The sequence below is a fragment of the Zosterops lateralis genome, assembly GCF_965231275.1.
Source record: "Zosterops lateralis genome assembly, chromosome: 3".
NCBI classification, from domain to species: domain Eukaryota; kingdom Metazoa; phylum Chordata; class Aves; order Passeriformes; family Zosteropidae; genus Zosterops; species Zosterops lateralis.
In genome coordinates, this window is record NC_139764.1 from 84,456,129 (window position 1) to 84,478,540 (window position 22,412).

The 22,412-nt window shown below is 38.7% G+C and overlaps 1 protein-coding gene across 4 annotated transcripts in view; it reads right to left on the minus strand.

Annotated features, from left to right (window-relative positions):
* Positions 1 to 22,412, minus strand: part of FAM135A (family with sequence similarity 135 member A) — a 79,289-nt gene that overhangs the window by 51,135 nt on the left and 5,742 nt on the right. For 3 of the 4 annotated variants that reach the window (XM_083857180.1, XM_083857178.1, XM_083857182.1), the window contains exons 2-3: positions 13,732 to 13,811; positions 9,922 to 10,042 (exon numbers count right to left, since the gene is read on the minus strand). In XM_083857180.1, the coding sequence (XP_083713306.1) occupies positions 9,922 to 9,998 (77 nt within the window). In that variant the 5' untranslated portion in view covers positions 9,999 to 10,042; positions 13,732 to 13,811. Of the gene's footprint in view, positions 1 to 9,921; positions 10,043 to 13,731; positions 13,812 to 16,454; positions 16,471 to 22,412 lie in introns of those variants that run through there. The other variant, XM_083857179.1, reaches the window with a different exon arrangement.

Here is a 22,412-nt window from a genome sequence, read left to right on the forward strand (position 1 = left end):
GCAAGCAAAAAAAATTGCTTTTCTAAAGTGTACATTTTTCAAAGCCTTCTTTTTTGAGAAAACTGTAACAAGCACCACAGAAAACCTCAAATGGTATCCAAAATATTTTGAAATCAATTTTACCTAGGAAGGTATTGAGGAAAGGAAGGAAACAAATTGCTGAAAGGAAGGCATGCTAAAGTACTATGTGATGAAAACTGAGAAGAACATGATCAGAAAAAGAGAAAAAGTCCATAGAAGAAGCACTAACCATAATAATATGACTGGAGTGCAGAGATGGTCATCAAGGTGATTGTATGACTTACTTTCTACATACACTGAGGAGCATCAAACTTTCCATGCATCTGAGTATTTAACTCATTTTGTTCCCTTTATGAGGCTGACCTCCCACCACTGCTCCCTGTAAGCTGGGATCTGGAAAATCCACGGAAGAAGAACCTGACTTCTCTTTGCAGAGTTGGAAGCTGAGGGTTTCTGCTGCTCTGGATGCCTTTCTATCATCTCCTCCTTCTCCCTTTCAGAGCTGACCTACAGAAAGGGACTTGGCATTCTGGAGGTGATTAGGAGCTCCTTCTCTGCCAAATACCAGAGCTGGATCTTTCTGGCTTCTGCAATAAACTGATTCTTCCTCTGTGTCAGTCAAGATAGCTGGCATCTGGGGAAACCTACCCTACCTTAGAGTAAGGGAACAGCAAGAATAATGTCTTGAAATTTAGACTGTACTTTTACAATATAAAGGCTTCTGCAAGAAATGAAGGTCAAGGAATTCTGTTTTCCCCTCTTCCTCTGTCCTGTCCTCCCAGGCACCGGAGGCATGTGCCCTTGCAAGACATTTGACACCTTTCTCAGTTACACCAATGCACCACTTGCAGAGCAGTTCTGGACACTGGTCAGATCCAGCAGCTCAGCCAGCACAACCCACGGGGCAGGGCACTGCAGCAGCCCGAAGCTGCTAGCAGCATGGGAGGGGGAAAGTGCAAATTGGCATTGCCAGGCAAGCTCTGTATCTCCACGTGAGGGCTTAGGGAAATTAGAACTGGCATACCTGATGTCTGTCATAACTCTGTATCCTAGGGGCAGGGATGCCAGCTGAGATGAATGTAGAAGTTCAAACAGAGGTTTCGTTTCAAAACATACTAATCTCTGGGCAGCTCTCATTGTGCAGATCACACTGACATAATGGCCTCTTCTGTTCCAGAGACATCTTCCTAACACGGAGGCTGGAACTTTTATGGACGTTTCTCTCAGGATACAGTCCAGGATTACAGTTAAACCAACCCAAAAGCTAGTTGATGACAGAAGTAGGCGTCCCATTCCTCCTGCGTACTTTATACTCCTTCTGCACCACCACTGACAGTGTATCTAGTGCTGATATGGACCAGGGAGGTTTAAAAAAATGTAATGCAGAATGAGCTGGCCAATCATAAAGTAAAAGAACATGACTACAGGCACACAGGAAGCACCAGAAGCAGGATCACCCTGCTCAAGCAGTTGCTATCCAACAGATCTCCCTGTCTGAAAGATCTATACCATCAGCCCTGTGTTCCTGACAGCTTAACCCACTCTCCGACTACACTGCTGTCAAAAGCAAGCCCATCTTGCTGACTGACCTGACTGCAGGAGCAAACAAAGAGGGAGAAGACCATGCATATCACACCTTTTGGCAGACACATGCTCAGGCCAACTATAAATACATAGATGAGAATGCTATTTTACATCAGATTTGGGCTCATGGCATCAACATACTAGGTATACCCTCTTACTCTCTCCCTCCACCAGAAATAAAACCCTGGTGCTCAGGCACATCAAAGAAACATCCACAATTGAAAAAATATGCCTCTTTTTCTTCTCTCCAGTCTGATCACCTCCAATAGCTTGGATGCTACTTCTTGCAGTAAAAATACATGAATATAGAAAATGATTAGCAGCAGGGGTCTTGATCACTTAATCTAAGGTATTCAACATATTTTGGAGGAAATATGAGACAAATTTTTAAAGCAATTTTAAAACTTTGCAAATCAACAAAGGAAGTTATATATGCATAAGCATGAACATGATGGTCCAGTCTAGAGGGCTTCATAAATATTTGGAGATATTTTAAGCTTCTTCCCCCATGGCCAATGTGAGTCAGAATATGGGAAAGGGCGAACAAGTAGAGTGGAGTGAAATAAGGTTAAAAAAAATATTCAAAAATCTGATGAGTTACTTAAATGGAGTACAGTAATTGGCAGGAGGCATAAGAAGTAAAAGAGGAAGAGATTTTGAAGCAAGCACCTGACTGAAGTAGAGGCAGCGAGTCTGAGTCTACATTTGGTGGTGGGACTGAGTCTGGTCCCCTGTTCCAACAAAGCTATATGTTCTCTGCAGTATATGATGATCCAGTAAAGGGCTGTTTGTAATTCCAGATATAGGAATACATAAAGGTATTATTAGCTTGTATGTGCAGCAAAAGAGGCACAAAAAGACACCATACCAGGAATTTCTGCTGTATCATGAGGCAGTCAAGACTTTGAAACACAGGATAAGCATCTTCCTCTCTCCCTTCCCTCAGATAGCTACGGATGGTAAACTAACTTAAAGAACAATATTTATGCTGTAACTATTATGTGTATTAACCAAGCACACATAAATAAGGCAAAACATCTATGAATTACAGATTTTTCTGGGTTTTTCCACCATCTCACAGTGTGAGATGGTTTGAAGTGCAAGAGTATGCACAAGCTACAAGCTTCTGCACATGAAGGTGCTGACACTTGAAAGAATCTAAAAGTAGCAATTTTAGAGACTAAATATGCATTCAATGCAAAGTTAAAACTGTTACTGCTGTCACATACCACTCCAGAATCCTGAATTCAGTAAAACTCAATTCAGAAAAAGAAGGCACATATTCAGGAAATCATGACTGCGATGCCTTCAGCCAACACCTATGGCCATTCTACCTTCGTAGTATACACAGCTGATAGCTACATGTTCTACAGAATAAAAGAATGGGTCTTCTCCAGAGAAAATCCTTTTATACTCATTCCTGTCTTACACTGTCATTTACTCCCTCACTAAACTAAACTCATTATGTTTCTCCTGACAGATTTCGTGGCAAGGCATGCTGAGGTACAACTGTTACTTTGCAGTGTGAAATGGTACCTGGTCTTACATACACAAGATCCCTATCCCTTCAATTGCATAAAGAAAGAATGAATTACACAGACACCCCCAAAAGCAGTCTCAAAGGACAGCAAATTACTGTCACACCAAAGAGCTGTGCCTACCACAGCACTGTCAGGTCCAGAAAGGGAGCAAGATGGTATAACTAGGCATCTGAGCTCTTTCTTTTTGTTCTTAGAAAATGGAATTTTGCCAAATTGAATGCCTGGAGGAGATGGGATTCCATTAGACATCTTTAATTTTGAGTTTTCCATTGCAAAATCATAATTTTAATGGCAAAAGTTGTTATTTTAAAAATGTCCATAAGTACTACTTTAAGCATAAGAGCTAATATCTGAATAAAATTTAGGCAATTTGAAATTTGTACCCCATGTCTGAGAAGTCTAAAAGATGCAATGAATACCCATGAACATTACAAAACACTGAAGTAACATTTTTGGAATATGAGCGGATGTAGGGAAACAACCACATCCTCATGACAACTATAACTACCAACTCTTAGTTACCTCTGTGAATAATGACTGAAGAAATAAGTATCTGTACAGTCATCTTTATGGGTCAGAATCTGTAGCTAAAAGCCATTGCATTGGGATCTCATTGCCAACCATGGCATTGGGATCTCATTTAGTTTCTTAAGTTGGAGTACAGTCTTCTAGGAATTACCATGGAGAAGAGTGGGGAGGAAGATTCAAAAATAGGAGTCCAATTTACAGTGGCTCTAGGTGACCCTCAGACAAGCTTCCCTGTGTGGCTGGAAGTCTTCTAATACAGGCACTGCACTTCAGATAACAGAAGAAGACAAGCAGATTAACCTCCCCATATCTTCATTTCCACTCGGTGTGCTTCAAAAAACCTTAATTTCTCAGCTAACTCAAAGGAAACAGTGTTCATTTTTCTACTTACTTTTCTTAACCCCTCTTTTCAACAAATATAAGACTTAATATTTCAGAAGACAAGATTCTGTCTTTGAAATTGTAACTGCTCTTTGGGACCAGACCATGTCACTGTTGTCTCAGACATCCTGCATCACAGGGGTCAATAGGATAATTGACAATACTAAGTTTCAACTTCTGTAGCAATGGCAATTTAAAATAAGACTGCCACTGCTCATTCCCAGTCTTATCCTTTCTACCTTCTGATCAAGAAGAACCTGTGTGTGTGCATCCACTGATGAACTAGAATCAGAAACTGATCCACTTTAAAAAAAAAGCAAAACCACAAAAAAAACCCCAAGACCAAAAATATTTGCATAATTTTTCCTAGACAGACTATTCCTTTGAGTTTACAGCCTAGCCCTCCAAATCTTAAATCTGTATAATTGCTATTTGTATTACTGTAAAACCATAAGCTGAAGAACAGAGCTCATTTTACAACTGTTAGACAAATTTGACAGCTTTCTTCTCTCTTTGTAAAGATGCATTACATTAAGTAAAGATCACAGTACAATACTTCAAAAGATAAGCTATCCTGTCAGAAGGCAATTCACAACACTTATTTACAGAAAAATATGTCATACAGAAATGTAGCTTGGAAGTAAAAGTATGTCTGAGCTGTATGAATTAGAAAACCAAACAGGTGAACCTGAGTGTTCCTTGTCCATCAAGAGTTTGTTATTTGATCATATCGAATGCTAGTACACAAACCATTAGCAAGGGCTGCTTCTCCATTTAAGGACAAAACCTTGTCATTTCTGATATAGCCAGGAGGAAGAAAAGTGGTCTTCCTGGAACCATACATTTTGAATTTTAATTTACTTTTAAAAATTTAAAAATGAATGTAGGCAACCACTAGATCCAGAAAACAATACAACTTTTCATATATTGCATTATTTCTCATGATATCACTGAGTAATCATAATAAGATTCATTAAATGTCATCCGCTCATTCAGTGTTATTTTTTTTAAGCTACATTACACAACCACATGCATGGAAGCATAAAATGTCAGTGCTGCTCAGACATATCAGTAACTATCTACACATAGAAAAACATAAATCTGTGGGACAGAAGAATATCATAAGCCTATATTTTCAGTAGTCTCTGAAGCTTAAATTCCTTTGACTTTTAATAGGATTTAGGTTCACAAGCAACTTATGCTGCAATCTTACCAATAACCTTTCAGATATGATACATCTCCAAAAATATGTTTTAGGTTAGCATCTGCCAAAGTCTCTCCTGTGGAAGGTATTTAGTATTATCCTTCCATCTGTTGCCCAATAGTTAAAAGCAAAAAGACTTTAAAGTGTGGTAGACTTACATTACTAACGTAAGCTCTTCCTGTGGTTTTATAAGAATCTTTTAACCCAAAACAAAGTAAAATAATAGAAAACTAAGATGACACTAAGCAGTAAATAGGCAATAAAGAGCTACTGTTAATACTTTATTTTACTTCCTCTCCTCACAGTTTATGTAAAAACACATTTACACTGCCAAACAACCACTAGGAAGTTCTTTTTCTGAAACTCACAATGAAACTGCAGGTATTGTAACTTACAAATCAAAAAAGTACAAAAAAAAAAAAAAAGGAAAGAAAAGGCAAAACACATAAGAGACATTACTTTTGAAAGTGTTCTAAATCCAAGTTTGACCAGCTATGTGTGCATGCATACTACTGACAAAGTAACAAAAGGTTAGTGACAAAGTGAAAACTTAACACTGGGATTATAAGGATGCACAAAGACGGGGAAAATGTAGATGAAAGCTGTTTTCAAAGCAGATCTTATGCAATGTCTGCACTATGCTAAACTACAAACTACTGGCTAAGTCTCTTTAGCTCATAGATTTGCCATTTACAGGTAAAAAAGCAATACACAGCTCCAGGGAAATGAAACCCTCATCTTCTCACAAGTGAAGGTTACCACAAAACTCTTCTCCCTGCCCACAGAAAAGGTGTAACTGTCTCAAGTTAGACATCAGGATCCATCATCCCATGGTGGAACATGGGAACTTCAACTGAGCACTACAAAGTATAACCAGCTGTTTGGAATCAGACATTCTGAACACATTTATACCTCAGTTCAGGACACATATGTAGGCTGACACATACAAAACGTATGCAAATGAGGGGGTAAACAACCTGTTCTTTCAGCAAAGTTTTTGAATTTAAGCAGCTTTAAGCTGATAGAGGGTAGGGTTAGATGAGATATTAGGAAGAAATTCTTTTAGTCAGAGGGTGTTGAGGCACTGCAACAGGCTGCCCAGAGAAGCTGTGATCACCCCATCCCTGAAGTATTCAAGGCCAGGTTGGATGGGGCTCTAACCTGGTTTAATGGAAAGTGCCTCTCCCATGGCAGGAGGGCTGGTTACTGGATGATCTTTAATGCCCCTTCCAACCCAAGTCATTCCATGATTCTATGCAAAGACTGCTGAGACTACTGACCCAGCTTCAGTCCATGGGAGGTGCCACTGGTCAGCTTTCAGCTGGACTTAGCGTCACTGTCCACAACTCTCTGAGCCAAATCATCCAACCAATCTTTCACTCAACTCACCCTCCACTTCTGCACTCAAGCTATGTTATGCTTCCTTTGTCTTTATAGAAGATCAGTACTATACAGTCCACACCTTACTGGAACTTTTATGAGCTAAGATGACAAAACAGCCTGAAACTTCACAGTCTCAGACTATCATTCTCACAGGTCCCAAACAAATACATTTATTTAATTCATTTTGTCACACAATACTTACATATCAATCACTGTTTGGGCAATAATTCCTATCATCACATCTCACTAGCTCAAAACAAAAATTGTGTGAAGCCTTATTTGAATGTAATAACAGAAAAAATAGAGCAATGGAGCCATCTGTAACAAGCTGGGTTTAAAGCAAATGGCAAAGTTATAAGAAAAAAATAACAAAATAGCTGTATTGGATACATAAGACAAATATTCTATTACAATGAAGAGTCTGCACTGTCTGTTACCCCTTCTTGGAAGAGCGACAGTTATCTAAAAGTAAAGAAAATAGTCTGCTTTAGAGGGTCTCTTAGGAGAATAATAAACTAATAAACCTTCATATAAATATGATCTTGGGTAGATCATAAAAAAAAAGTAAGAGAAATATTGGCTCAGTCAACACCATTTAGACCAGTTTAGATCAACAGCGTGGTTTTGAGGCACTTTCCCCAATGACCCCAGTTTGCTGCATGCTGGTTCATTTCACTGAGAGCTTTCCAGTCATAGACATGGATGTCTCCTTAAGGAAGCAGAACTACTCTGATCCACCTGTCACAAAATGCACTTCAATCCCTGGGGGCACAAAAAGGTCTGAACCAACTACTGATACAAACAACTTCATATTACACTGATGATACGAAACATTTGGTCCATAAGATGAGGTTAAAATCTAGTCTGAAGTAACCCTGGAACCACCCAAATGTAGGGACCTTAACATTGCTTTTAGTAACTCATTCTTTAAATACCAGATTTAATTGTTAGTGTAAACACAGTCATAAGTGCTTCTGGCAACTGCAGTGCCACTACAGATACAGATGAAAGAAAATATGATACAGTTGGATGCAAGAGTTGGCAGATTTTTTCAAATAGTTATAAAAGCAGGAAGAAAGTAAAATGGGTTTGACTGGATATTAGGGGATGTGGACTCTACCGAAAAGGAAGGGGAGGTGAGGAATGTGCCACAAATTCCAATGACCAAACTCACAGCAATTCATATTTTTTAAAAGGGACAAAAGATTCTAAAACACATAAGGGTGAACTTTCAGACTGATCGAGTGATCCAAAACACAAGACAAAGCTGTAAAGAAAAACAACCAAAACTGACCAGAAGGAAATTTAGGCTGAGAATGATGACATCTCCAGTAATCAAATGAGTGAGAATCTGGATTCACTCTGCAAACAAATACTTTGGATAAAAATCTACTAAGTTTTAAGAAGGAACCTGATGTAATTACTTGCAATAGTTGACATTTTATTCTACACAGTTCAGAAGGTCATGATGTTTCTAACTCCATGAGACAAGCATGCCACGCTGGGAAGGCTTGAATGCGCACAACACAATCAATTCTATACTTGATTTTGGTGAGATAGACCATGCTAAACACAGTGGTAGCTAAAAAATAAGAGGCTAACAATGAAACTAAAGATTTTCTTTTCTGCTCATTAAATCCATTATCCAAGCACTCCTGCAGCAACAGAAGTATTACATCCTGTCTCAAATAAACACAAAGACAGCTTCCTAGAAAAATACTGGAACCTACCCAAATTGAATTTATTGCAATAGTCACATTTCTCAGTTTGTCAAATTATTCTGGAAGTTCTCTCTCCTTCCTGACATTAATTTCTACAGGAACATGCCCAGAGTTAAAGGTTCAGCTTGAAACCAGAGAAGTTGTATCTCCTCACGTCACTTTTCTCATTATGTCAGCATTCCACCTCTCTGAACTTGCCCAGTGAATTTACTGCTTTTTAGCTTACTGCAAGAACAAGCTAAAAAGAAATATTCCAGGTAAAGCACTTGTAATTATATTGCTGTGCTTTGCTTCTCAACTACTTTTCTGAGGAACCATTTGAATTGTAAGGATAAGACAACCAAAACACTTTCTTCTCTTCAGGTTCTCTATTAGAGTAAATGTGCTGCCATGTTCTACCCTCTCCTTCCCCACTGATGTCAGAGATTAAAAAAGGCTAAAGTTCAAAACACTGTGCTTTTTTGTTGAAGTAATTAGAATATTCTCAGTGTTTTCCCAACCTCTTAAGCCTTTCTTAATCCTTCTCTTCCAATGAAGATTGAAATTACAATTTTCCCTGAAAAGGGAACAGTTGTATATACTTTGACTGCATATAGTAGCAAACATAATGGGTCATCATTTCTGTCAAAAAAAAAACCCCTAACTGTACTGAAAGCAATGCTCTCTCTCACACACACCTGTCTTGAACTAAGACAAGGCTAAAAACATAAAAGTATTTTCTTACTACTAAAATGTTTCTGAGGAAAGTTACTCTACAATGTTTTGGAAAAAGCAGCTATCATAAATAAATACTGATACACCTTGTTCCATCTCAGCAAACACTAACACAGCCTAAACTCTAACATGCATTTTTACTGTAGTCTAATTGAGGATGAACAGAAGGCTAATGTACCACAACACTTAAGGACCAATAATCTTTAATAGCTCTAAAATAAGCTACAAAGGATTATTTCCTGCATAGCCATGGGAAGCAAGGACCTCAGAAAGTAATCTAGGACAATCATGTAATATCAAATGAGAGGAATGTGAAAAAGACTTCTACAGAGATAAGGTGGACTAAGAGGAGGTCAGGAGAGTCTAGAGAGGAGGATGGAGTCCTGTGTAACTGGAGGCACAGCACTGCGAGAGGAGAGAGGCTGGTGAAATTCTCCACTGCCAAAGTGATAAATGAGTAGGTTAATGGGGCAAGATTCTTTCTAAAATATTGAATAGAAACACCTATCATATTTCAAACAAAAGGGATTACAGAAATTAAGACATGCAAGGGTAATAACTTGGGTAAGAATATAATGTACTCTTCATAGCTACATGTTTTCCCTCATCTCCAATTAGACAAAAATACTATATTACAATTTAGGTTTTAAGAAAAAATATTTTATTATTTAATTTTAAATCCTAGAAAGAATATGACTTCCCAATACAGAATAAAACCAAAATTCAAATCACTATAGAAATAGTCAGTAACACATGAAGCAACACTACATGATAGAGTACCCATTAAGATCTTTCCAACATTAGCCATTCAACAGAGTAAAGTTTGAAAGAACATGCTACCTACCCTCTTTGAAACAAATCCACATTGAAGAATTTGTGGAGCTCCACGGAGAATTCTACCATAGCCTGAACTTCACTCATGTTTATGAGGATGAAGAAGTCAAAACTTGTCACCACCTTAGTTACTGAAAACAAAGAGAAAACAAACTATTTAGAACACAAGCTGAGGGTAACGCCCATCTGGTTCTAAAAAGGACAATGCTTACACACAATTTTGCACAGCCTACTAAATATGCAGGCCCTGAGGTAAACAAGAATATAGAATATACCAAATCCAGCTCACAGTAACTTTTACCTTTCTTGTGAAGGAATAAAGTGTTATCAGAGAAGCATCACAACACATTGTCAGCATAATATAATCCTGGCACTTACTGATACCTACATACTGTAGCTCTGCTCTGGTTCTTGGCTGGAGAGGAAAAAGTACTCTCTGACAAGGAGAAAAAGAGCATGGGCTGGTTCCAGCCCTTGTTGCTGCAGAATGACCATGCAGGCAGCAGAGCCTCAACTCTGGCATGAGGACAGCAACAGCTGAATTACAGTGCAGCCAAACAGTAAAGAGAAAGTGTCTGACCAGGTCATGTAAGGCTTTAGATTGAGATTCCAGGGGAAGACAGGAGTTAAGGAAGTCAACACACCTATTTTTAGTTTTTTGGGGGTTTTTTTGTTTGTTTGGTTGGTTGGTTTTTTGTTTGTTTTGTGGTTTTTTGTTGTGGTTCTTTTTTTGTTTTTTTTTTTTTTTGTAGTAAAGTGATAATTCTCACTGTCATCTTCACAGTCACAGACTAGCAAGTTGCTGCTAATTTACAACTGCCTGCTGATACCTAAATTAAAAACCTACAGATTTTGCTAAGTTCTGCTGGTTTTCCTTCAAACTATCAACTAGATTAATGAAACAGACTACACTTCCTGCAAACACTTGTCTTCAAACTTCCCAATTTCTGCAAGAATTGTCTGCAAGAACTGTTTGAGGACTAAGGAAACAAAAAAAAAAAACCTGAGCAGTCTGTACTTCGTGCACATTAGTCAATTTTTCTGGCTCTGATGTAGAAGCAGTAGACATTGTCTGTAGCTTGAATAGATTATGGCTTTTTTGTTCCTAAAATTGTGAACATGCATTTGGGTGTTTGTGAAGTAGCAGGCAGCACTGAGACTGAAACAGAGTAGGTGGCAAAAAAAGTCATGACTGCAGCAGGTATTAGTCAGCTGAAAGCAAAGTTACCTTTAGGGGTACAACCTCTAGCCTACCAACTAAATTGTCATAGAGTATGACTCAAGATTAGATTTCCCTTTTTGTACTCACTCTAGAGGAGCTGAAAGACTTCAAATACTGTAACAGGTGTAGATTTTAAACTCTAAACAAGACGTTAATTCTGACCTTGGTTTAACAGCCAATACAGGGACTCTGAATGCACTTTACAAAAACACAGGAACGGTACATTATCAACATAACAGGAGACAGGGGAACGGGAATTTTGCTGCATTAAGACAACACCAAGAACTCAGACCAAGGGCCCTTCCTGCAAAACTACAGCATCTAGATGATGCTATTAACCCAGCTTGTCTAAAAAAAGTCTTCTTATCCGTCGAATTTCAATCAAAGGACTTCAAGAGACTAAATGAACAATACCACAACTTGCTACAGTTTGTAGTGTTAAGACTGGCAGTGAAAGCCTAGAGGGCTTTGCAGCAATTCCCTCTTCCACTGCTTTGTCCATAGTATTGTATGGGGATGTCCTCTGTAGTCTTTAAACCTAGAATCAAAATGTTCTGCCACTGTCATTCTCTGGGGCTGCAACACTGCATTATCACATGCATATCACCTACCAAAATGCAAGTCTATCTTCTGCAAAAATGAAACCTGACCTGGCACAGAGCAGAGATCCAGAGAGCCTAGACCTACTGCTGGGCAACAAACCCTGTGTGCTACGCATGAAACTATCCAGTACCTCAGAAGGAAATCACTTTAAAGAACTCAAAGAAAAGAAAAAGGATAAAGTAAGGATACCATTAGGCAGTCTCACCCAGCTTGCATTTCAATGAAACTAAATTCTCCAGAGAGGAAGACATGACAAGGCTCTGACTTCCCAGCACAACGAGTGGTGCCAACTCCCTGAACAGTTTGCCTCCATCAAGAGAAGGGAAGACTGTTCCTGCAGTTGCTGAGTTGCTGTTGGGCTACGATCAGGGTGCCTCAAGTCCCCAGCAGGAAAACACAGAACAAACCAGAACCAGTCCAATTAGGTAAGCTCAAAGGTCCAATTTATGAATGAGTTAATTCAACAAAAAAAAAAAACCTAAAGAGAGCCATATCTTGCATGACTGCCAAAAGGGCTGTCCAGTGAACTTGTGGTATTCATACTGTGTATAATATGGCTCTAGCTGGGGCCAATCCCTCCCTTCCTTCTCTATCAAGCTTGCTTAGCACTCCCAGCCAGTCCACTAAAAATTGACTGGCAGGCAATTTTTCCTTGCAGACCGAGCACAGGGTCCAGCAACCACAGGCCTGATGACACAACACTGTGCATTTTAATCCAGTAACACAGCTCTTGCTCAACTACAAACAGCATTTGGAAAAACAGTGTCTATGCCTTCCTCAAGTACCAGCTGCAAAACCAGTCAGAAATACTGTTGCACAGTTCACAGAACAGCATATCCAGCAAGCAGTGCTGCCTGCTGCCACAGGTACCCAGCTGACCACTGAGAAGAGCCTTTTCTTTGTTGATCATCAGCTTGTTCCACATGCACTTTAAACTGGAAGAACGGGAACATTCACTGCCTGGGCTGACATAAACCACATCGCTACTTTTCTGCCAAAGTCAGAACAGTTACAGTTCTGTGAACTATGTAATAGAAAGTATTATGCAGTGAATAAATATTTTAAAGGAGAAACTCAACTTGGACAATTTCTTAAGCTTGTACACTAATTGTACAAAAGCCAACAAAAAAAATTGAACTCATGTAGAGGTATTTGTTGTATAGATTCCTGTCAAATTTACAGCTGCACTTCACAAACTTCATCTACAACAAAAGTCCACAACTCATTGTAATACTTTATGAGTTTATTGTTGTATTTTGAAACACATTATTAGCATTGGGAAACCAAGATATTAAACTGCATCAAGAAACAAAAGAATCCTTCAGTAGGAGCTCTATACATGAGAAATGGAGTTTAGTGCAGCGCATAAACCCATATCAGAAGGTCTGATAATAAATGATGATACCTTAATACACAAATTAGAACAGGGAAGTTGTAAACTTTTGGTAGCTAAACTTTTATAATCAAAATAGCAGTTTAATATTCAAAAGTATTTAGAGCACTGAGACTTAACATCTCCAATAGTTAAAATGTCAGTTAAAGCCATTTTATCCTACACTGAGGGCCAAACCTTTCCTTTCCTTCATACTTCTGAGGGCTTTCTTGTTTTCCTAACTTGGAAAATCTCCTATATATCCTGGCTGGTCCATGCTGTCCCCACATCACCTCACCACTTCTTTAGTTATCCAAATTAATCTTTCCTGAGGCCACAATACAAAGTCGATCACAAGATAACATTTTTAAGGTTTGTCTGAAGGAAAAAAGATGTTTCTTTTCTTTCTATTTTCTTTTCTAAATCAATCATTTTAGCGCTACTTTACAGCAGCTGCATCAGAGCACCTTAGAGTGAACTGAAAATACAGAAACCTCCTAAATCAGCTTTGTTTTCAGAAAAATGATTGTGTAACACTGCCATTAATCTAGCTATTTGCACTGGGGGCTGCAAAACAACACTGAGAAACGAAACTACATAAAGATGTTCAAAGAATGTCTTACCTGCACTGGTAAATATTCCATTTTAGTATGTCAATCAACGAGTCTTCCAGTTCTCTGATGTCAAAAACATACTGCTCGAACTAAAAAACAAACAAACAAACAAACATTGTACTAAGAGCAACATCTCTAGAATGTTTTAGTACTTATGTACTTCAGCCTCTTTTCCTGCATTCTAGTAACAACCTTTATCATGATCTCTGCAACAATCACACAAGAACTGCCTACCAGCATTCTCTAATCTGACTTTGGGTCCTGCACTGCAGTTTTCAGCTCTCCTAAAGTGTAGCAGTCTGATACGTATTTTTACAAAATAAAGTAAAAAATACAACTTCTCACGAAGCCAGTGCTCTGGCAAAGCTGACATTGCTATGTCCAGCCCAACTATCCCTGTTTTCACGAAGGAATTCTAAGCTCCCAAAGGACTCTGGTACGCCCCCAGTCACCACACAGCCTCTCCAATCTTCACAGAGACTCTCGGCTCACCAGCAGCAACACACCATGAAGAGGTAGGAGGATATTCTGGCCTGAGTCATCAAATACAGCTCAAGCCCCCACGCAGCCTTACATAGCTACCAGGGAGGAGACAACGTTTAAGAACAGGTCTGATTAGATTCTCCTGGTAAATCCTATGCCCCTTCTCCACAGGAGCCAAAATTCAGGAGACAAGGAGAAGAGCCACAGAACACGAACCCACTTTCTTAGAGCAAACACTGCAGGTAGATCAACACCACCTAATACTGTGAAACTCTCCCTGGAGCTCCGGATAAACCACTACCTTAAAACTGTTTATTAAGAATCAGTTTATCTCTCCTGCACTCTGAAACCATTAGGGTACTGAAAAAATACAATTAAAAAATGCAAAATCTCTTTTTTTTATCTGATGACCTTTATATTTCAAAGACATAGAAAAGAGAACACTTAGTTCTACCTCTTATAGGAACTTTGTATCTTTTCTATGTATATTTCAGAGAAATAAAAACACAAAATCTATCACAGCTTGTGCAGGCAAGCTGTGAAACTAAACTGCTTTTGCCTTAGCTTCAGAGGGAACAGAGAAAGTAGAACATAAAAAAAACCCACAACATTATCTGGATTTTTTTAAAACTGATTTCACTTGTGCATGTCATGTTAGTATTACAGCTTTGATACCACACATTTTCAGTAATAATTCAGTAAAATCCTGATGCCATAATGCCACAGAAATATGGCACCAACATTTATTACATTTGTTTAACAATGCATTACAGCCTGTGTCATACCAGTTCTCTTTCAAAGAGGACTAAGTTCTTTTTTTTGAAAGAGAGAAAGAAAAAAAATTACAAAATTCTGAGGAACTGAATTTTTTCTAGCCTTAGATTTAGGATTTTATATTCAGTGGAAATCAAAAATAAAACTAAAGAATCTATAAATGAAAATAAAACCAAGCATTCATTTTGCTCCAGTCAGTTTCTAGCTATTAATTTAGCATTCCAGTAGTATTTTTCTTCAAAGTTGCTGTAGGAGCCTTGTACACCTCCATCCTTGGGCTTTTTTACTCCTCTCCTGTATGCTCAGAGATCCAACACCTGCCAACACAAATTCAGCCACCATCTATCTCTGTGCTGATGACTCACAGATTTGTCCCCCCACCTGAAAACTGCCTTCAATTCCAATTTTAGCTGTTTCTTGGACACTGCCTTCAGCTGAAACTTAGTGTGGTGAAAACAAAGTTCTTGACCTGATCACCAAGAGTATTCCTAATGCCTACTTTCTGAGTGTGCATACTAGAACAATCTGACTGGAAACCTAGACACTGCTTTTCATTTAGTTTTCTCTGGGTTCTCATAGACTTTGGCAAGACTGTACAGAAGACATGCCAAATTTTTCTGCATGCAATTAGAAATATGTCCCATCTATCCATACAGCCAAAGCTCATCCAAGCTAATATCCTTTTCTTTTAATTACCATGAGGCTGAAAAAGCATAATTCACTGCATGTATTAGTTCAGCACGGTGCTGCAAAGAAGCAGTCTGCTATTTTGATCATTTCACCTCTCTCTGCATTCCCCGCAGAGAGCTTGGACTACTGCAAGCATAACTTCCCTATCCTTTGAAATCCTTTCACAGCTGTGCAGCACTCAATATCTCAGTGTTCTGGTTGAGACTAGAGATTCTCAGCACTAGAAATAAACCCTGCTTCTCCATAATTAAAAAGGTGAAGGTGTAGATAAGAAATGGTAGTTGAATTTTGGATTGCATAATCACTGTGTCATAAAACAAGCAAACAAACGAAACCCTTCTGCGGAAATATCTAGAATACCTTGTTCAATTCATAATCTCAATTTTAAAAAGACAACATGACCACCACTAGAAAAATACTTCAGAACAGTCTCCTTTACATCAGGATTTCCTAATTAAGTTTTTTTTAAGCTTCACAGTTATAATACTTATGTGAAGTAAATAACTATATATATGGTTAAACAATGATCTAATTTTCATGGGCTCAGGGAAAAACTCAATTATTACAATTTTCTTCAGGCCTGGTTCTCTAAGCCTAGACTTCCTAGCCAACCACAAGGTTTGATTCTAACAAAGCTAATGCAAGATACCTATGACATTTTAATGGGCTAGATAAACAACCAACTTAATCAGGCATTAAAATTCAAGTTTTCATACTTTTTGCTTTAAATTTAGCACCAATATCTCATCCCCTATGCAGCACACTGATAAAAACAACATACTCACTACTTTGAGCTGACAACTTGATTATTCCCACTGAGCACAGAAGTCATTAAGATGTTGCATTTATTTCTTTTCTTCTCCCCTATTAATAGATCCTACATGTGATACAATAATTCATCTTGAACACTTATTAGGCTTATTCCCTTCTATCCTAGCATTGGTCTTTGTCTGTTTGACAAATGACATGTTATTTCTAAGCTTCCTCATTAAAAAGTTTAGCAGGAAAAGTTCTGAGAGCACAGTTACAAGCTCTCTTTCTTATCAATGTGTTCTTCTCCCTCCACCACAAAAACCCCTGCTGCAAAACAGACTCCATGCTTACAGATTTCTGTATTTTTCTTCCCAGTATTGACACTAACTTTTTCTCTCTTCAGTCACCAATTTACACTAAACAAAAACTGCATCATCTCTGAGATCCCTTCTCTTCTTTCTCATTAAAATGAATTGATCAATGGTTTCAACAGTAATTTGCACAGAGAAATGGAAACAGAACATGAACAAACCAAACTGAATGTTTTATTTGCCTTTTACAAAGACCTCCCCTAAAATTAAAACCCACATGTTAAAAATTATTAAAGGGGTGTGAAATAACTGGCACAAATGTGACTGCTTTTGAGTCAGAAATAGCTAAAATGGAGCATTTTGATGATAAGCAATAGCAGTTCAGAATATGTGCTACTACATTATGCCAAACACCTTGTCCCACTTTGATCCCACACACTGGCTGAGTGAGAAAAATGAACTTTCACACACTCATGCCAAGAGCCAAGGAGAGTGGACCATGCAAATCAGCAGTAAAGCTGAGCTACCTCAACAACAGTGGTGAAAATAAATACCTCTAACTACAGCAGCAGTAATGTATCTAGAAATACATCTGCAAATGTAGAAATAAATCAGTGAACTAATTTCTTGTTTTGCTTATCATTTTCCATTAATGAACTCAAAATTTATATTTTCCTGACTGATTCAGAAAAGTACTATAGGGGGAAAAGCAAAATGAAGTGCTTATACTAAACAATCAAAGTCTTTTGGAACTTCACATAAAAAGCATATAAGATCTTACAGTAAATGGAATAAAAAAAACCCAAAAAAATTGCAGGCTGTAGTATTTTGGCTTAAAAACCCAAATTGCATAGCCTAATACACTCACCTTCTTATAAACTACTGAATTTATGAAGGATGTATCACGTAAGAATTAATAAAGTAGGAGAGGGAAGCTTACTAAAATAATTTGATTCTGTCCAATGGGATAGGTTCTTCATAAAACATTAAGCGTCTAAATGTACTTAAAATATACTTCATTTTCCTACTTACGCAAAGGAAAAAAGCTCTCTCTCTTTGAATTCTATGTCCCAACAATGTAATTAAATGAAAAATAACTTTCATATGGATGGATGAATTTGGCATTAAAATGTCTGCAATGACTGTTAATGTCATTATTCTGCCATATTTTATGAATCAAAAGTCTCCAAAAGAAAGTTGCAGTTTGTCTCCCACCACAAGCAAACTTGTTTCCAAAAAAATAAACCTTTGGTTTTAAGAGAAATGAAAAATAAATCTAACAGAATAAGATCAATAAATTATTTTTAATAGGTAATAATTCTGTATTATTGTCCTCTATAAATAAAACAGCACAATTTACAGAGTTGAGTCATTGTTCCCATACCTGCTCTGAGGTCATTCTTTGACAAGACAGTAAATACAGTTTAGATTTGACAGGTTGATTTTGTATTGGAAGGCTTTATGCCAAATAGTTCCTGTATTTCCTCCCACAGTAGGCATTAAGTTAGTGCAAATGATATATTGTATACTCTTATTAACTTAAGAAATGTGATAGCTTGGCTGCCTGATCGAAGCTACATTAGAGGATAATCTGACAGTAAATCTGATCCAGGATCAGTGGTCACAAAACCACTTCCTTGGTAGGTCCTACAGTAATAGCATTGGTGGTGATAGGCTGGATCAGCCAACACAGAAAAACAGTGACTCCAACAGGACTTTTTTACAAATATAAATTCTTTCAGAAATACACAGGAGTACTGTATCAAAAACTATTTTATTTTTCAACATCTAATTTTAATAACACAATATAAAGGCCACTGATTTGGGGATGGCTACTACATCTTTAAAAACATAATCCTGGACTTCACTTTTTCATAGAACCACAGAATAATTAAAGTTGGAGAAGACCTCTAAAATCATCAAGTTCAACCTTTAACCTAACACTGCTATCTCCACCACTAGACCATGTCCCCAAGTGCCAGCTCCACACTTCCTAAAGCCACTTTCAGGGATGGTGATCTCACCATTGCCCTAAGGCATCCCTTTTCAGTGTTTGATAACCCTTTCAGTGAAGAAATTTTCCTATCTCAAGTTTCCCTGACACAATTTAAAGCCATTTCCTCTTGTTCTATCACCTATTATTTGGGAGAAGAGACCAACTCCCTTCTTGCTACAGGTAGCTGTAGAGAGCGATAAGGTCTTCCCTGAGCCTCCTTTTCTCCAGGATAAGCACCCCCAGCTCCCCACAGGACTTGTGCTCCAGACCCTTCACCAGCTCTGTTGCCCTTCTCTGGACTTGCTCCAGCCCCTCAATGTCCTTCCTGAGCTGAAGGGCCCAGAACTGGACACAGGATTCGAGATGCAGCCTCACCAGTGCTGAGTACAGAGGGACAATCACTGCCCTGGCCCTGCTGGCCACACTATTGCTGATTTCCTTGTGGTTTGGCTTCCAGTTTCCTACCATTTTAAAAAAAACAAATGGAGGTAAGCACTGTAACACATAAATTTAGGTTAAAAATTTAATTATCTGATCTTCAGCACGAAAAAACTCCAAACCTAAAAACCGGAAATATAAAACATTGTTTTTAACTTTTCATAACATCTGCCCACTGCCTTTATTCAATACCTACACAAGAAAAGTCATATATTTTTATTTTGATCTTCCTTTGTTAATGATTTTCTGACACTTTACCTTCTCTTCAACTGACCTCTCTTTCTAAGACCCTGTCTATAACTTTTCTGCTACACAATACATGCATTCATTTTACAATTGAATCCATCGTATTCTAGTACAAAGTGCAAATTAGTTCTGGTTGAATGATACAAGTGCAAAGTTGAAGGACAATTTAGCAGACTGCCGCTGCAAGCAATGACCCAATGAGGTCATAAGAAGTATTTCAGAATGCGCATTAAAGCTTTTCAAAAACATATTGTAGCAAACAAACACCTACATGTCATTTTGGCCTATGGCTTTAAGCTCTCTTGATGCTCACTTATCTTCACACTGACCAGGTGAGGAAGAGAAACTTTTCTGTGCAACCTCATGGCACCTCCAGCAGCTTATGTCTTGTACACCTTTGAATCTAAGAGCACTAAGCTGAAACATATCTAAACTACTAAGTTCACTTAGCTACTACCCAAACCAGTCAAGCACAAGATCTTAATGCTCTGTTCTTAATGTTCCACACCTTTTTCTAGCACTGAAGACAGGAGCAAAACAGATCTGACCTAAAAGAAAACAAAACAAAACTACAACAAAACCCACAAAAAACCCACAAAAAAACCCACAAAAAAACAAACAAACAAACAAACAACAAAAACCAAACAAACAAAAAAAAAAACCAAGCACACAAACAAAATAACAACAAAAAAACCTAAAGAAAAACCCCACAAACAAATACCCAACCTACACTCCCCACTCCCAAGAAAGAAAATACAATAAAATTTAATTACTCCCTGCTTTTTTCAGCTGTTTGGAAGAGACTAAAGACAGTATGCAGAGAAGTGTGTGTGCTTTTTTATTGACAAATGCTCAGGCAAAGAAGTCTTGGAAGAAACAAGTGTCAAGTAAAGATCAGCACTGGTGGACAGCTGTGATGGTAGCTTGAACAAACTGAGCAGATCTTAGCATGCACACTATAAGACTGGATGTCAGTAAGCACCCTGAGAAAACAGCACCTTATATCAGTATATATATATATATCAGTAGTAAAGTCTTTAAATTATATCCTTTGCTATCCTTGCAGACTTGCTTGCACCCACACCACAGCCAGCCATCTCTGCAATTGTGCTGGCAGTTGTGGGAGCCAAGAAGCCCCACAGCACCAAAACAAACCTTTACAGGAGGTTTTGGAGGTTACTTTGTAAGTTATTGGTGGTTATGGGAGAGGGGGGCTTGGTTAGTTTTTTGCATTTTTAATTTAAACAGCAACATTTTACTGATTTAAATATAGAGTGGTTCCACAAACGGCTGCACTGATCCACCTCAGAGACTCCCTTAACATCTAACCCTAAAGAGGTGAGTGAGGGCATAGCAAGAATTTAAGGCAACTTTGTCAGTGAAACTACACGAAGTCTTTCACACTAGAAACAGCTTCAGAATTTTCTGCCTCAGGTGCTCATTCACATCTTCACAGCATCAATACATCGCCCCCTCAACACTGCCAACACAGTGCTCGTGGGACAGCATTTTAAAATTAATTAGTTACCATTTTAGAATAATCTATTTTTGCAGGGCTTGATCAGATCACTTCCTTATCCGGTTTCAAAGCACAGCTCCACAAATAGCAGGGCCATCGAGCACAGGGAAGGGAAGCGCGCAGCAGCACAACACAGCAGTTCCCCGGGCAGCTGCCCCTCAGCCCCCTAAGCCACAGCCCTGGCACAGCAAAGCAAAGATGTCTCAGTAGCAGGGTGAAAGAAACTGCCCCTTCTCGCAGCCATTCCTGAGGCAATATTTACACCTTCCATTCCATTTCTTTGATTCACTTCAAAAGCTGGACAGTAATGCCCAACCCTCCGCCCCACTTCTTCCATGGAGGGACACAACCCCAGAGCTGAAGCAGCAGCTCAGTGTAACCTCCTCTCTGCTCCACAGGGCAAGGTCTGCTCTCTGCCCACTGGTTTGGCTTCTCAGGGAGGCAATGTCTCACCTGGGAACCCTCCTTGGCCCCCCAGACCATTTCCTTGCAGAAGGAGGCATGGAAGGATGGAAAGCCAAGCAGCCTCCAGTAGCTTTGTCCCAACAGGCCCAGAAGCACGTTCTGCCTGTAGAGTAAGCCACTGACACATCTGGTATCAGGAGACAATTTTTGCTGAAGAAGGGCTCTTCTGCTCCCTGTCATGGAGGAAGAGAGTGACAGGGCTGCTCTAGTCAGCACAGCTCCACCTGAGCTCCACAGCTGCAACCCTCCCTTAGACTTCTAGCATTGCTCCTTCCCCGCTACAGTGCCAGAATATCTTACTAAAGAGTTAAAACATAGAAGTATAGCATATATTAAACATAGAAGTATAGCAGCATTAACAAATTCAGTTTCAAGATTTGCTTTTGTTTATGTTGCAGCTTGAAGGCTTCATGCTCCTCTTACCTCCCGCTCCCCACGTGGCATTTCAGTAACAGAACGATGCTGACGTGTGAGAAGCTGCTAAAAACACTGACGCAAACCTAAAATGGCAAGACTCTGTTTCCAAAATAACACATTGGAAACAAAACAAATCTAATGATCACCTTTAGTAACTTCAATGGGTAGACTTGAAGGCTTACATCAAAATAAATCAGAAAACTGTTTTCTGAATTAGCTTGAACCATCACCAATGCTACTTAAACAATTTTTGACAGTGTTTTGTAGAACAGTTTTTGTTCACTCCTCTTCTACTACCATTTACTTGTCATGTTTAGTTAGAAATTCTTGTACTAGCGTTTTGTAATCATTAAATGCCTTACATGTTGCTTTCAAATTTGCTACAGCTAGAACAAGTAAATCCTACAAGTAAAACCTAATTCTACCCCTTAAGTATAGCATAAACATTCCGGAAAAAAAGGTCCAACAACTAGGAACCAAAGTCATCAGAGGCTTTCCTTACCCTGCTGGTAGCATGGCTGATTGGTTTTCAAAAAGGTTGTTGTTCCTTCCTCTCCTACCTGAGAAGGGCAAACTATACTGACTGGCCATGAAAATT